At 34.7% G+C, this 17,705-nt stretch overlaps 2 protein-coding genes across 2 annotated transcripts in view; one reads left to right on the top strand and one right to left on the bottom strand.

Annotated features, from left to right (window-relative positions):
- Nucleotides 1-10,919, top strand: part of LOC145302143 (SH3 domain-binding glutamic acid-rich-like protein 3) — a 102,579-nt gene extending 91,660 nt beyond the window's left edge. The window contains exons 3-4 of the mRNA XM_080144634.1: nt 6,444-6,525; nt 10,477-10,919. Of these exons, the coding sequence (XP_080000760.1) occupies nt 6,444-6,509 (66 nt within the window). The 3' untranslated portion in view covers nt 6,510-6,525; nt 10,477-10,919. The remainder of the gene's footprint in view (nt 1-6,443; nt 6,526-10,476) is intronic.
- A 444-nt stretch (nt 10,920-11,363) lies between these two features.
- Nucleotides 11,364-17,705, bottom strand: part of LOC145302127 (cleavage stimulation factor subunit 1-like) — a 74,087-nt gene continuing 67,745 nt past the window's right edge. Inside the window, exons 12-13 of the mRNA XM_080144633.1 lie at nt 13,490-13,570; nt 11,364-11,679 (exon numbers count right to left, since the gene is read on the bottom strand). Of these exons, the coding sequence (XP_080000759.1) occupies nt 11,567-11,679; nt 13,490-13,570 (194 nt within the window). The 3' untranslated portion in view covers nt 11,364-11,566. The remainder of the gene's footprint in view (nt 11,680-13,489; nt 13,571-17,705) is intronic.

Below are 17,705 nucleotides of genomic sequence, written 5' to 3' on the forward strand. Positions count from 1 at the left end.
TAATCTTTTAGCATTGGTGTCTAACATAGAACGGGCATGTTTTTTTTTTTTTTAATTTTCTCTTCCATAGGGAACTGGGTGTGTAAAATGATGGTATATTGTAAAGATACTAAGGGTAATTTAAAGAATAATAAAAAAAGGATTTTTAAACCTGCAAACGAAGTATTAACAACTATTACAACTGCTGCTACAAAAGTGAAAAATGTGCAACCACTTTTACAAAGAAAACTTGATAGATTGTTATGTTATGATACGAACCGATATATCCTTTCTTCAGTTATCCATTGAATAGTAGGGTAGACTAGTCCAAGAGAGATCTACGAAAATGTCATTATTTTGAACTTAAGGTGAGAGATTTTCTTCTTTTTTTTTTACTTGGGAGTCACCACTTATCAAAGTCCAAAAGCCACTCAAGGATAATGGTTAATGAATGTAAGATGGTAGTGTAGTAATCGTTAATGACGTAAATTGGGTAGAATTTGCTTATTTATGGGGACGGCTCAAAAAGAATTTTACATTGGATTTGAAGGTTACCATGTTGTATTCAACCAGGAATCAGGCCAGTGGAATAGTGTTCCATGGGAAAGAAGCTTTGTTCATGGAATCTGCACTTAGATTTAGGCACATTTAAAGAGTGGGGGAAATCGTTTATAGTGATTGTAGCTAGTTAAGTGTTTTTTGTTAGAGGGGGAATGATAGATTGAAGTTCAGTCGAGCACTTATGAAAATAATGAAGCAGAGAGGCTTGCAACGTCTCTTCTGCGCGAAAAAAGTTGCAGGGAAGAGAAAAAGGCATCACTTACTAAGTTTCAAAGCCGGATAAGGTGCATTGAGCAACTCCTGCCCAGATGTGGCAAGAGTACTCTATTTTAGGACAAATCTGGCTCTTACAGGTAGAGGATTGCACCGGCAGCAGTGGAGTGGTTGAATGACAGATTGGCAAAACTTCTATTTTGAATTTAAATATTTGTGCTTCAAATGAAATGTGAAACTCATCACAAAAAGTGGCACACCTAGAATTTGTTTCTTTTAAAATTGAGAGAAAAGCAAAGCAACTCCATTTGATGGTCGCAAATACTGTACGAGTAGATAATTACTTAGATTACTATAATTTTGTATCGTGCCACAATGAGTTTGGACTTCATAGAGAGGCAATTCTCTTGCGGAAGTGATACACAATATTAATTAATGGTAGATAGCTGCTTTCAATTAGGTGGAGAGGCACGTCATATCTACCTCCCCACTTTTATTGTGTGTGTAATTTAACTCTCTTATGAAATGTTAGTATTGGCGACATGAATTGTTTTTAAGCAAATACAAAATTAGCTGAAACTTTTTGCGTATCTCATTTGCGTTAAACAAATTGATATTAAGAGTTTTAAGTTACTGTAAATATCGGTTTTGAGCAAAGTGGCCACCTTTTTTAGCCATATGAAGTAAACAAATGACTAAAGATGGTTACTTTAGTCAGAACCAATATTTATGGTAACTTAAAAATGCTCATCAGTAGCCAAGTTATTATTTACCATAGTTAAATCACAAGTTTAGTAAACCAAAATAAATTGTTTTTGATTAATTTTCCAATTATATTTGTTTAAAAATAATTTATGAAGAAAATTATATTTGTTTAAAAATAATTTATGGAGAAAATTATATTTGTTTAAAAATAATTTATGGAGAAAATTATATTTGTTTAAAAATAATTTATGGAGAAAATTATATTTGTTTAAAAATAATTTATGAAGAAAATTATATTTGTTTAAAAATAATTTATGAAGAAAATTATATTTGTTTAAAAATAATTTATGAAGAAAATTATATTTGTTTAAAAATAATTTATGAAGAAAATTATATTTGTTTAAAAATAATTTATGAAGAAAATTATATTTGTTTAAAAATAATTTATGAAGAAAATTATATTTGTTTAAAAATAATTTATGGAGAAAATTATATTTGTTTAAAAATAATTTATGGAGACAATTATTAGAGAAAAATCTACTTCGTCCAAACATCGGACATAACGTGAACTCGTTTTCAAACCAACTTTTGGAATTTTTAAGTACAATTTTTTTTTTTTTTTTGGGGGGGGGATATCTAATAATCTTCAATGTGAGTTTTGCATGTTTTTTCTTATTTGTCATCTTTTTTGTTTTAATGATTAGATCGAGGTCTCTGGTGTGTGGCAACAAAAACTGCATTTTAGTTTACATGCTGTAAAACGATTGTAAACAATAAACATATATTCGCAAAAAGTTAAAATAAAATTAAAAAATTATGATTGTAGACTGACATTTTTCTCTTGGAATTCAACCAATCATATATTCAATTTAAAAGGTTATACACTATCAGCTATGCTCCAGCCCCTGTCTCATCACCACAATATTGCATGTTTGTGCCTGTTTTACAAGTACTATGGAATGGGCTCTGATGAAAGCATTGTATTTGTACCCCCTGGATGTACATGATCTCGGCAAACTCGTCCAGCAGCACCCCCCCCTCCCCAACACTGTCAAGAATTTTTAGATGCTGGAAAGCCTTCTAATAGACTTTGGAACCCCCTTCCCTCAGTTTCCTGCTACCCTGACCTGCATAAATTTAATCTAATTTAATTAATAAGTGAAGGAGTAATATTTTGGGTTTCTCGAGGAGGGAGGGGGTGTACATTGAACGAGGAACAAGTGCAGTGAGTAAGAAGAAAAGGAAACCTTTTTTTTTTTTTTTTTTTTTTTTTTTTTAAATCTTGCGAAAAACCTTGAGAAACACTGAGGTCATTGTTTGATGAGAAAAAAAGAATATGGAATCATAAAACGGAAGTGGAGGGAAGGATAATTTTTTTCCTATTTTTTCTACAAAAATAGACTTTGATCTGACTTCAATTCCAGACACGCGACAAAAAAAACAAAAAATATTGTAGTTATTTTCACATGAAAAGGCTTCAAACTGCAATATTTCAGTTGAAGGAAATTTGTTTGTACATTTTTTTTTTATCAAGGAGTAAATTTTGCTGAAATATTCTTTTGAAAATTCAGTTCATGTGAAAATCAACTTCTTGCATAAAATAACTGTGTTGCATTCATTTTTTTTTTTTTTTTTTTGTAAGCGACTGTTTTTGTGATTGATTAAAATAGTTTGATACTTATGTAGATTAATGACACATTTCAGGTGAAAACATTATTACGTATTTGTGTCATGTTGAAATTACCATAAATTCTACAAATTAAGGAAAATGAATTGATGCCTCTGTTCAGTATCAAGAGACAATGGATACCCCCTGTAAGAGTAGCTGTGCATGTAATTGTGAGGCAAAGGTTGCGCAATCTTGAGTCCAGTGGACAGAAGACGTTCAGGACGATTGGCAACAATACTGAGATAAGCGGAAACAGAAAAGTGTGTGTGTACACAATGTTTTTGTGATTGTGGTGATTAAAAAGTTTGGTGCTTGTGAAGATGAATGAATAAAAAAAATATTTAAAAAAAAAAAAAATAGGGTGCTTGTTTACATTGGTAATCTCTTACGTCAACACATTTCAGGTGACTATAGAATATACATCATCTTAATACCACCAGTATATAACATTATTACATATGTTGAAATTAATATAAATTCCAAAAATTCTTAAAAATTATTCAGTAGAAAAAAATTACAAGTAAAATAGAATTTATTGAATTGTTAAGTTTTATCGTTTTTTTTACTGTGGAAGAGTTCTGCAACTAATTTTGTATGACAAACTGACTTATCTCCCTTGACTTAAATTTAAAAAGAACGTAATTGTGGACAATTTTTTTGTTAAAGATACATTGAGCATACTTTTGCTGGATCATTTTTTCGTAATTTTTAGGATTTGTACTAATTTCGATAGGACACGTAAGTATGTAATGTTTTCACCTGAAATGTGTTGGCTTAAAAGATAACCGATCTACACAAGCATCATGTTTGAATTTGGTATATGGCTATGCAATGTTGTCTCTATACGGTGGCATTATTAAGATTTGTTGCTTAAAGTAATAAAGGAGTTTGGATTTGAGACTCGTCATCTGCTGGAGAGAGTAACTTATTGTCTCTGTAGCATGGAGAACGTTTCTGGAATGACTTACATTCTAAACATGGCAAGCAGCTAGCCAGAAAATAAATGATTAAACGATATAAGGGGCACATCCCCTTTTAGGTCAAGGGGTTTATGTTGTCTGCTACATCTACCTGGTAGGTCTCGTGTCAGGTTCTGTGTCATTCTGACAGCATTAATTTTCTCTCAAGAATTAATCATCTGGACAAGAATCTTTGTGACACAAGGTGAAATTTTATTGGTCGAGTAACCAATTGGAATTATGAATGAAAAATAACATTTAAAAATAACCTTTAAAACCAAGACAATCGAAATATTGGAAGTCATTTATATAAAAAATTATTGCATTTGTTTAAACATTTTATCCAATCATTTTAAATCCAAATTATGCAATAAAATCAAAAGTGAATAACGTGCAAAATTAAAACAATTGTCGTAAAGTTTTGTTATATTGAAAATAATTGACAAAGAATTGCTAAAATTAAAATTGATTTTTGTGAGAAATACTTATGCAGAATATGGACCATGCTATATTTTTAATAGGATTTTCAAGCTAAATTCACATTTTATTTTACAGTATCTTTTGTTAAAATTGTTAGATGAAAGTACAGAATAGTCAGAAAACGCCCTCTCCATGTTAAGAATGGGTTTCATTTTAATTATTTTTAAAGGAGGTAATTCATATTCATTCTCGATACAAAACTACGATCATAATGTTATGTTTGAACTAATAAATCTGTTCCGTTTGAGGGTTTATGATAACACGCACAGAAATGTATTTGCAATTTAATTGGTTCCACTCCTTCTCTGCAACCTTTTTCTCACAAACGTGATGTTGCTAGTCTCAGTCTTTTCTGTAAATACTATTATGGCGTGTTTTTTCAGAATTGTCTGATCTATTTCCTGCTTCTTTTGTTCCAGCTTGTTTTATCGTTAAATATTTTGAGATTTATGAAGAATCGGAATCGGTAATTGTATCGGAATTGGAAAAAATATTGGAATGTTCCCATCACTAATTAATAGGAATAAAAATATATACAAGGTGCCTTCAATAAGTTTCCAAACTTTTTTCACATGGGTAAATTTTATTGATAGTACACACATGAAACTCTAGTCCCCTTCAAAGTAATCTCCTCCGGCTGCAATGCACTTGTTGTACCGTTCCAACAACTTCTGGAAGTCCTCTTGTGTGAGCGTGTCAATGACCCTCATCACAGCTTCTTTCATTGTCTCGTAACGACAGCCTCTAAAGTTTTCCTTGAGTTTAGAGAATAACGAAAGTCACAGGGAGCAAGGTCTGGACTACAGGGAGGGTGGGGAACTGTTTTCATGCCTCTGACAATGTCTTTCTGATCTTTTCTGACCACCCATGGGAAAAACTTCACACAAATTTTCAGTACCTTCCAAACTGACATCAAACTGTGCACTTATTGTTTCTATAGACATACGCCGGTCTTTCATATCCATGAAATACTTTATTCGACCAATCAATTCTGGTGTTCTTACTTACTCCTCCCACACCTCATCTCTCATAGACTCCCTGCCTTCCTTGAATCTCTTGTGCCATTCACAAAATGCTGCCGATTCATGCAAGATAGTCCAAAACCAGTCTGAAGCATTCCATACGTTACTGTGGCATTTTTCCAAGTTGAAAACAGAATTTTATTGTTTGTAAAATTTGTTTTGATTAAACTATTGTTCTCATCTTGAGTTTTATTACTGCAACGTTTTTGGTCGATGTAACCTTTGACCTTCGTCAGGTATACTGGTTATCATCTTGGAAAAGAAAGGAGAAAAGTTAATGACTCTGTAGATGGTTTCATATTTTTGGAGTTGTTTTTGTTTTGTTCACTGTGGTTTCGTATGTGCAAAAAAAAATTTAGTTGACAAAGGGAGGTAAAGTTTCCCTTTTATTGTTGAAATTTTAACATTAAATTTTTCACACATCCAATTTTTTTGTAATTATGCCAAAATATTGGAATAAAATCAACATAAATGATAATTTTATTTAAGTTTCTGCATGTTCGTACGGTTGGGGGGGATTGGGAGCAGGAAGGGAATTCCAAAGGTAAGCGATCTGAGGAAATAAGCTATCAGAAACTCTTCTAGTATCTAGAGCCTCTACAGTAAAGGGGTGGGATTTTGTTGCTTGTAAAGTGAGTCAGGAATTTATGTTGAGAGGAAACAAGTGCAGTAAGTTTATTGGTGCGCATGATTATCATTTTATAACCACTACTACTACTACTACATTAACGAAGACCTTATATTTTTTAGGTCATCCTGTTATTACATTTTCTAATTACATCCAAAAATAAATTTCAAGCATCAGATATCTATTAAAAAAACTAATTTTCATTTTTTTTTTTTTTTTTTTTTCAGGATTATGATGCGTTTCAAGATGCCGTGGAAGATAAAAAACTCAAACAATTCCTCAAGTTGGAATGAAAGCAACAGATTCATCGTAAGTATTGATTGCACCATTTGTATCCATACAAATGAAAACGATGTATGACAGTGGCATTTACCCAACGTGGGTTGAACCAGCTTCTTCTGGAGGAGGAAGTTTTATGGGAATATCAAATTCACAAGCGGTCCCCCAATTACATGTATATTCCGGTTGTCAGGTGAAATGACAGGTGTCAACATGATTCTACATACGGCACTTGGTATTCCTAAATGGTCACCCATCTGGTATTGACCAGACTTAACTTTTGTGATCTAATGTGATTATGCCACACAATGGTGTAATCAATAAAGTGCTGAGCAATAATCTATAAATCTCACCTTTTTGTTTAAATGTATGTTTATATCTACTTAAAACTTTTGACAGAGACGGCAAATTTTTACGAGATCGGTACCGTTTTGAAGCTCAACCCATCGAATGACAAATATCCAAAAAAAATTGGCCAAAACCATTAATTCCTTCACCCTCAACTTTTCTACAAGGAAGGGTTTTTTTACCAATATTTTCAAAAGTCATCGCCTCTTTTCAATTGTCTAGCCTTAATTAAAAACCTACATCTTTTTCATGTTCTTTTCCTCCTTTGCGGTACAGGTTTGAGCCTGCCTGTCTACTACCTTTTTTTTTTTTGCTCAACACACACCTCCAGGCATCCAGGTTAGTTAATTCTAAATGACATTCTTCTATGTCTAGTCACACTGATGAGTCTTAGAGATGATGAAACAGTTTTGGCAAATAACAAATAGGATCCTGAACAGAAGTGTGCGTTCTATCCCAACCATTATCAATGGACCAGAGGTCATCTCGTCAGCGTCAGACAAGGCCAAACTATTTGCAAAGAACTTTGCAGCTAATTCTACCCTATGCGACGAAGGCCATCAACTCCCCATATTTCCTCCTATAACACAGAACAAGCTAGGTAACATACAAATATCCGTGCATGAGGTCGCCAAGCTAATAAAGAACCTAGATTCAAGTAAAGCAACTGGCCCTGATTGCATCCCAATTATAGTGTTAAGAAAGCTTCAACCAGAACTTGCTGCTCCCATACTTACGAAACTATTTAAGCGCTGCCTTAAGGAGAAGTGCTTTCCGACTCCCTGGAAGACCTCATCAGTTTGCCCTGTATTTAAGAATTCAGGTGATAAGTCATCTCCCTCTCAATACAGACCAATAAGTCTCCTGTGTGTTATGAGTAAGTTGCTGGAATCCATATTAAATAGAGAAATAGTCAACCACCTCAGCAGAAATAACCTTCTTAGTGACACACAATATGGTTTCCGCTCTGCAAGATCTACCGCAGATGTGCTGACGGTTATACCCCACAGGATTAGTGAATCTCTTGACAAAGGCTTCCTTCCTAGGGCAATTGCTCTTGACATATCAAAGGCCTTCGACAAGGTATGGCATAAGGGTCTACTTCACAAGATTTCCAGCTACGGTATAACTGGAAATGTTTTCTCAATCATTAAATCATTTCTCCCCAATAGGCTCATAAGAGTAGTGGTAGATGGACAAAAATCGGAGGCCTGCAATATAAATGCTGGAGTCCCTCAGGGGTCAATCCTGGGCCCAACTCTCTTCCTGATCTGCATCAATGACCTCCCTAAACACATACTTAAATCATTCGTTGACATCTATGCTGATGACACGACCATCTACGGCAACACATCAAAGGCTGTAAATGACAAAGTTCTCTCTGATTCTCTCTCCTCTGATCTCGAGCGCGTGGTTCAGTGAGGGAAGATGTGGCTGGTTACCTTTAATGCATCCAAAACCAAACTCCTATCCTTACATCATCAACGCCCAGATCCCCATCTGGCATCAATTGTGATGGATGGCTCTCGTCTGGGTGAGGCCCCGTGTTTTGACAAGCTTCTGGGTTTGACCTTTACTCCTGATCTGAAATGGAACACTACATCAAGTCTGTTGCCAAGGTCGCTGGAAAGATGGTGGGATCCTTCTACCGCTCCAGAAGATATCTCACTACTGATGCAATTCTCTATCTATATAAAGGATGGAATACTGTTGCCATATCTGGGCAGGAGCTGCTAAAAACAGCCTATCCTGCCTTGACAGAGTACAAAATAGACTTCGTGGCTTAGTGGGGGATGCCCTTTTCTCTACCCTGCAACCTCTCTCCCACAGAAGAGACGTTGCGAGCCTGTCCTTGTTTTATCGTTATTTCCATGGCAGATGCTCGTCTGAACACCAATCTCTGGTCTCGCCAATCTTTCACGAAAAACACCCGTCTAGCTGAATCCACTGTGAAAAATTTCCCCCACTCTATATCTGTGCCTAAATCAAAACACGGATTCCATGAACAAAGCTTCTTTCTTAGAACTGCACGCCTGTGGAACTCTGTTCCATCTGCCTGCTTCCCTCCGGACTACAACTTGGTTGTCTTCAAGTCCAATGTTAACAAATTCCTAATGAACCGCCCCCTTAAGGTCTTGATAAGTGGTGATCACTGTGTAAAAAAAAAAAAAAAGGTTGCTTAAAGATCATTGCACCTGATAACTCTGCTGCTGCTGCTGTTTTTGAGAATCTTTGACTGATGAGCTTTTGTCTTATTTTCCCGCCCAACTCCCACGACATTTCTTCCATCCCTCATGCTGAAACCAACGAGTCATCTCGCTCTCAGCAGACAACTTGTGCTTTCAAAAATGGCAGATCCAATTTCAGATTTCAAACAAACACACACACACAACAAAAAAATTTTTTTTCTTTCGTCTGCAGTGCAAGTTTTTACTTTAAAGATGTTTTGAATTTACAAAGATCTTTAAAATAAAAATTAAAATGGTTTCCTTTTGATTTCCATTTTCTGTAATGAGAAGGCCTTTCCAATTAATACTTATGTAATTCCAAAACTTTGCTTAAAAAACTAGTCACTTTTTTTTTAAATAGTTTTCTTTTTAATAAAATGTTATTAAATGTTTCAGTTTTTACTCTGAAAGTTTTGTTTAGGATGGATTTCTATAATAAAAATATTTTTTAGTCTTTACTTTGAAATTTTAAAAAAATTCGAAGTTAAAATATATTCTTTTATAAAACAATCTTGAAGCAAAAAAATATATTTTAAAAGTAATCTTTACTTTTAAAACTTTACTTAAAAAAAATTGGAATTCTGTAAATATTAATGAGAAGGAATTACAGAAAACAAAGTTAAAAAGAAATTTTCAGTAAAAATTGGTTTTACTGAAAGTTTCCTTTTTTTTTTATTTACAAAAGTGGGTGTCAGAATATCAATATTTTGCAAACCTGACCTTACTTTTTGTTTGTTCAATTTATGTAATTAAGTAAAAAAAAAAAAAAAAAAAAATGTCACCAGTGGAATTGTTAAAAAAAAAAAAAAAATTTACAATCTAACATTATTTGGTACAGATAAACTTCATTCTGTTTGACTTGTCCACCAAGTTTCAGTCCTGAATATCTTACAGTTCTTATTTTATCACCCTTCAATGATATGTTTGGTCCATAAAAAACAGGCAAAAGTTATAGCCTGTTGATTTAGAATTAAAGCTTTTTTTTATTTATAAATTAGTGGTTGAATATAGTTAATAATCTTAATATTAATTTCTAACTTTACATCAAACGGATGCTATAATAATTAGTTCACTGCACTTTATAACAAATGTCTGTAAAAAATTTTCACTCAGATTGATCCAATAGTTTGAGAAAAAAATCGAATAGATAAAGAGAAAACTTATTGAATCTTTCATCCAGTATTCATCTCAACATCAAATGAACTGAAAACACCCAGAAAGGGGTGGGGGTGGGGGTATTTAACTGTTTTGCTGGGTCGTAAAATATATTTCAATTCATGCACAATATAGTTAATTCATTATTTGAATGAAAATAAAACTCCATTGCATTGAACACTTATTATTTCTAAATTTCTAATTATTGTTGCTTCTCAAGATTCTAAAAATCTTTTTTTTTTTCTTTCAGATGCAAAATTAAAATCCAACCTGGAGTGCAGCACTATTTTAAGAGGGAGGATGAGGGAATGGGATTTTTTTCTTCTAATTTATTTTAATCTTTTTCGGCAGAATGAATTTCAGCTGCTAATTCCATGCTGGAATCTCCACAAATCAAAATCTAATATACCACTGCTGAAAGTGCCGCTTCAAGTACTGGGTTGAGGGGGGGGGGGTCTAGTTTGCTCTTCTTCAATCATCACAGCATTCCGAATTTATTTGCTGAAATGCCCAAATTAATTTGTCTGCCAGGATTTTAAAAGTCTTTTCTTTTGCAACTTACCCCCATTATCTTTTCTTGTGGGTGGAAATTTGATCGGCTAAGATTGAAAAAAATAAAATCAGCTTCATGTAACGTTCATTTGAATTTTATTTTCCTGGCAAAAAAAAAAAAAATAAATTTTTCATATCAAACGGTTTTGTTTTCATTTTTTTCCCCTTGAAATTTATACCATTTTTTTGTTTGTTTTTCAATAGACGAAAATATGAGAAAATAGTCAAGAAACAAAAATATAACAAAGGCAAGATAAGTTATTATTCTACCTACCTGGATATATTTTGGGGGTTTTTAAATGTGAAACGCAAGACATGGTGCTGTGGCCTTTGGAGTCTCAAGAATTGGTCGAAAACGCAAAAAATTTTTTTAAATACTGACAGAAATCCATCAAATAAATATGGTTTTACAATCTCGTCACCAGAAAAAAAAAAATCTTGTTTATTCAACAGCATCCCTAGATTTCTTTTGAACGCTAACGTAAAACTCAGTATTTCAGCATTGTTAGTTTTCATTTAAACACAAAAACAAGTAACATTTGTTAGAAATAAAAATTTGAGTATTTAACAAAAAAATAAGATACATTTTTGTTTAATGGTGAGGTTTATTGTCAAAAGAAACTGACCTTTTTTTTTTTTTTTTTATTTTATATAAAAAATCTTCAGCTGGCTGGAAAAGGTATGCATTTGTATTTCTTCCGAATCTTGAATTTTTTTGCCTATTTAATTGAAAATGAGAAAATAAAAGTTTGATGAAAAAGAAAAAATTTTTTTTTTAAAATGACTCTTTAGTCGCTGTTAGCTTTCCTGTACCAGAAACGAGCCCTGAAATCATCGCTGCACGTCAGGAACGATGGACCTGTTGGTGAATGACAAATCGTTCGGACAACATTGTTATGACCTGAAGGAGAAAATGAAATGTCATCAGTTTTCAGCAAAGAAAGAAAAATTCTATTTTTTGAAATCTCAAAAAAAAAAAAAAAAAATTTGAGCTATTCCATAATGGAACAGGACCATTTAAAAGTTTACATAGTTATTTCTTTTGTAGACTGTTTTTAAATTTTTTAAATGAAATCTGTATTCCATGTCAAAAGGAAAGGAGAAATTTCAATATAAAGAACAGCAAAATGCAAATTAGCAATTTCAAAGGAATTCACGTTGTTCTGAGATAGCCACCCGGACTTGGGATCATTATAGTCAACTGAAATCGTCCAGAGCTTGAGAACCAAAACCCAATCCAAAATTTATCTTAACGTATATAAGATACCCGTCGACTTATTAAATGTTTTCAGTAATGCAACTCTGATGACCAATGCCGAATGATTGCCTCCTTCTTGATCTTGACAACGCATGGAGAGCAGTAATCAGCCGATGAGGACCCTCAGTCTTCATCCGAGCAGAAAATCGAGTGACTGACCGAAAACCCATAATTGTCAACTTTGATGCCATTATGTAGAAACGAGGTATGTTTTCAATGGCACTGCTAGGAAAGGCTGTCATATTTTGTGTGGGTGCTGACCAGGGGAGCCATACACATTTTGGGACCTATTAGACTGAAGATTCTTTTTTGAACCCTGAGTGAGTCTATTTGATGCACCAGCCCACAGATGTAGCAACAGTACTCCATGCATGGCTTTGAACAGTTACAGGATTTGGTTTGTTTCATGGCAAATTGACCATCTATGAATTACTTAACACTGAATAAAATTGTCATATATATATATGATTGTTTATACTCTTTTGCATTATTAATCGTCATTCTCAATACGAGATGTAACATTTTGAGTTTTTTAAAGAATCCGATGGAATAATAATACGGTTGGAAGATGCTAGGGCATGACATAACCAGTCGATTAATCTGACCAAATCGTCTGCAGGTTAATTAGTTAATTCATAAGATCTTCATGCCAAACCTTGTCAAACGCTTTAGATATATCAAGCACTATCACCTTTATCTGCCTTGTCTTATGCATGCTATATATGATTACAGATGGCTGTTAGGATCACCACAATAGAACGGGCTTGCCTAAATCCATACTGACGGTCAGAAGTTTAACATTAACGAGGAGGAGGTGGACAATCATTTGTGCAATTCTACCCAAAAGTTACACAATCTGTTCATCATTGTTACTCAAAATATTTTATTCATTTACAAGGCTTCATGCTTGTTGAGATACAGTCGACAAATCGATTTAAAAAAAAATATCATTTAAAGCAGAAACAATATTATGTACTTGTCATGTTGAATTTAAAAATTACGAAAATCATCGCATAGAAAGTTTTTTATAGTTAAAAGTAATTTTTATGGAAAATTGGGGAAATTGCATTTTTCTTAAATGTTATAAAATAGACAGGAGTCTACATGCAGGGGACATAACTCCAAAATGAATATTTTAGAATACTTGCTGCAATATTTGTTGTCTATAGCGGTAAACGTTTTTACTGAAAACAATGACAATTGTTATATTCAATGAATTTTCGTATTTTTTGGATATATTACTATTTTTGACATGGCAGTTAAGTAAGTACTAGTTTTTGCTTGAAATGATATTTAAAAAACCGAATTATTGACTATAACTTTTAATATGCACCAAAAATTCAGTAAGGGGAGATAATTATTGTCATCAAACCTAATTCCAACTGATAAAAAAAAAAATATGATAAAGCTGAAGAGACTAAATTTAAAACTTTGAAAGTTTTTTTTTTCTTACCAAGCGATAATAATCTTTGCCTTTCTGCATTCCGTGAATCCCAACAACATAAACTTGTGGTTTTTTCATCAGGAAATAAAACTGCAGCACAAAAACAAAACAAAATTAGGACAATGATGTAGTTTGACGGCTACATCAATGCAATCTTAGAACACCGTTGGATAAAAGATGAGAAAGTAAAAGGAATGACAATTTCAATTATAAAATATTTACCAACGTAACGTGTCGCACCAGGATGTTATTGTCTTGTAAAGTTCTCAAATTTTCCCATTTACCCAATTTTCAAGGAGAAATAAAAAATGCGATCACATTTTAAAATTTCAGAACAAATTTGAAAAACATTCCTTTTTCTTTAAAGATACATGAAACAGTCGATTGCAATTCAAGATATAAATAAAATTCAAGATGAGAACAGTAGTCCGAAGAATCCAAATGTTATATATTCGTTATCATCGAGTTCTTCATTTAGGGGCGCCATTTAAATCATTGAGGTTATCCTTGAGGGGGACCAAATTGAGCTTTCGTTACATTTGAATATGTTATATAGAGTTCTTCATTTAGGGGCACTTTTTACGTTTGGGTGTATACACTATATAACATCAAAGATTCCGTGTGATTGTCTCTAATATAAATGGTTGTGTGTTTGATTATCATAAAGGGAATCGTGTGTGTGACATGTAATTTCTGAACCTACCTCTGCTTCTTCAAAACGGATCATCTGGAAATTTCTCATCCTGGAGGGAGACTTGATACCTGTTTGACGAAGATTTATCACTCCAAGACGATGAAATGGTTTTATAGTTTTTTATTTCACTTTCCCCAGAGGTTCTGCAGAAGTGGAAGTGAAATCGCTTGTGTGGGCTCTTCTTCACACACGTCAGCGTTAGTCTCCCTCCTCCCCAGTTAAGAGGGGGAGACCACGGAAAAACGTCTGTTTTCTTCAAAGCTCAAATCAAATCTCCCAGATCTAGCCAACCACGTCACACATACGTAATTTGGTCAGCTGACCTTTGGTTCTGGTAAACGTGTCTACCTCCACGTTTACTCACCTCTCTCTCTCTCTCCCTCTCTCCTTCTCTATTCTCTTATAGAGACACAGAGAGAGAAAATAGAAAGAGTAAGAAAGCCAGAGAGGGGGGGAGAGATGCTCGTTAATATGAATAATCAATCCTCATCTAAAAAATTCAGAAACATGAATGTGGGTTTTATTGCTGCTTTTTTTTTTTTTTTTTACATGGGGGTCACCACTTATCAAGGCCTAGGAGCCACTCGGGGATAAGGGTTATTGTGTGCACACTAATCAGTGGGATAGTATCGTAGATTTGATAGGTGTCATTACTTAAGGGGGCGGTTCATCAGGAATTTGTTTGTGTTGGACTTGAAGACATCCAAGTTGAATTCGGGGAGGGGGGGGGACAGGCAAGCGGCAGAGAGTTCCACAGCCATGAAGTTCTAAGAAAGAAGCTTTGTTCATGGAATCTACGTTTTGATTTAGGCACGGATAAAGTGTGGGAAAATTATTGACAGTGGTTTCAGTTAGTCGGGTGTTTTTCGTGAAAGATTGGCGGGGGAGGACCAGAGAATGGAGCTCAGACGAGCACTTGCCATGGAATTAACGATAAAACAGAGATGGGCTCGCAACGTCTCTTCTGTGGGAGAGAGGTTGCAGGGAAGAGAAAAGGGCATCCCCCACTAAGCCACGAAGTCTATTTTGTACTCTGTCAAGGCAGGATAGACTGTTTTTAGCAGCTCCTGCCCAGATGTGGCAGCAGTACTCCATCCTTGGACGTACTTGGCTTTTATACAGATAGAGAATTGCATCATTAGTGAGATATCTTCTGGAACGGTAGAAGGATCCCACCATTTTCCCAGCGACCTTGGCCACAGACTTGATGTATGTGTTCCATTTAAGATCAGGAGTAAAGGTCAAACCCAGAAGTTTATCAAAACATGGGGCCTCCCCTAGACGAGAGCCATTCATTTCAATCGATGCCAGATGGGGATCAGAGCGTTTATGATGTAATGATAGGAGCTTGGTCTTAGATGCATTAAAGGTAACCAGCCACCTCTTCCCCCACTGAACCACGCGCTCAAGATCTGAGGAGAGATCGTTGCCATTTACGGCCTTTGATGTGTTGCCATAGATAGTCGTGTCATCAGCATAGATGCCAACAAATGATTTTAGTAAGTGTTTTGGGAGATCATTGATGTAGATCAAGAAGAGAGTTGGGCCCAGCATGGACCCCTGAGGGACTCCAGCATTAATACTGTGGGCCTCTGATTTCTGCCCATCAACCACTACTCTTATGAACCTATCGGAGAGAAATGATTTAATGATTGAGTAAACGTTTCCAGTTATACCGTAGCTGGAAATCTTGTGAAGTAGGCCTTTATGCCATACCTTATCGAAGGCCTTTCATATGTCAAGAGCAATTGCCCTAGAAAGGAAGCCTTTGTCTAGAGATTCACTACTCCTATGAGATATAACCGTTAGCACATCTGCTGTAGATCTAGCAGAATGGAAACCATATTCTGTGTTACTAAGAAGGTTGTTTCTGTTGAGGTAGTTGACTACTTCTTTATTTAATATGGATTCCAACAAGTTACTCATGACACACAGGAGACTTATTGGTCTGTACTGAGAGGGAGATGACTTATCACCTGAATTCTTAAATACAGTGCATACTGATGAGGCTTTCCAGGGTGTTGGAAAGCACTTCTCTTTAAGGCAGTTTTGTAAGTATGGGGGCAATTTCTGGTTGTAGCTTTTTTAATATTATAACTGGAATACCGTCAGGGCCAGTTGCTTTACTGGAATCAAGGTTCTTGATTAGCTTGGCGACCTCACGCACAGATATTGGTATGTTGCATAGCGTGTTGTCTGTTATAGGAGGAAATACAGGGAGTTGATGGTCATTGTCGCATAGGGTAGAATTAGCTGCAAAGTTCTTGGCAAATAGTCTGGCCTTATCTGATGCTGACGAGATGACCTCAGGTCCATTGATGATGGTTGGGATAGAATGCATGCTTCTGTTCAAGATCCTGTTAGCTATTTGCCAAAACTGGTGAGAACCAAGCCGCTGATCAGCTACCTTGGATTTAACAGACTGGGCATATAGCTCTCTTGCATTTTTTATTACTCTTTTACAGTGGTTACTGGCGGTCCTGAAAGCAGCTTTAGTCTCAGCGCTATGTTGGTAGCTATGGAAAAAGTGATTTCTATGTGTGATGGCAGCAGCACATTTAGGGGAGAAGCATGGCTGGCTGTTAGGTTTTTGTTAGAATTTTTTGGATGGTATGAATCGGTCTATGCCAACAAGTAACCATTTGGTCAGGTCTGATACTATAGAGGACACATCCTTTTTAACATGGAATGGAGAGGTAGATCAGATGTGAATGTACGGAAGCTATCCCAGTCAGCCATAGAGTATCGGTATACAGTACGGTTGAGAGGTACATCTGTGGTTTTGTCTCCTGTAATTGGGTTTCAACCTCTGGAAGTCAACCTCTCACGTTGTTAAACAAACATTTAAAAATAAAATATATGAAGTTATGGCATATTCACGTTGACACACCAGTTTCCGTTAGATCACCAAAGTTAAGCAACACTGAGCCTGGTCATTACCAAAAAATGGGTAACCATTTTAGGAATTCTCATTTTTCCATTTACCCCATTTTGAAGAAAAAGAAGTGTGATCACATTTTAAAATTTCATAACAGATTTGAAAAACATTTTTCTTTAAAGATATACGAAACAGTTGGTTGCTGTATGTACTCTTTGCTAATCTTGGCATTGTTTCCAGTTGTCCTTGACCTTTCCTTGCCCCTGGACTCAAGTAATACCAATTCAAGTGTGGTTGCCTCAATTACATGTGCTGCTACCTTTACAAGTATCCATTGCTTTTCAAGACTGAACAGAGATTTCCATGTTTAAATATGTGTATCTGTTTATTTGTATATACAAAATTCACTCTTAACAAAAACCCATTATTATGAGTTTTAGAAAAACGGTTGCTAGATGTAAAGATGGGATGATATAGATTATATCAAATTTAATTTATGCAAAAAAAAAACAAAAAAGCTCTTCATAAAATCTTAAATATCTCAAGAGTTTTTGACAAATTTATTTTGTCCAAATATTCTAATAGTTTTTAAGGAGCATAATGAGTCCAAGAGTCCATTTGAAATTTTAAATATTTCAGATTTGCATTAAATT

This window comes from Euprymna scolopes, chromosome 2 (assembly GCF_053919585.1).
Source record: "Euprymna scolopes isolate OS-2025 chromosome 2, ASM5391958v1, whole genome shotgun sequence".
Taxonomy (NCBI): domain Eukaryota; kingdom Metazoa; phylum Mollusca; class Cephalopoda; order Sepiida; family Sepiolidae; genus Euprymna; species Euprymna scolopes.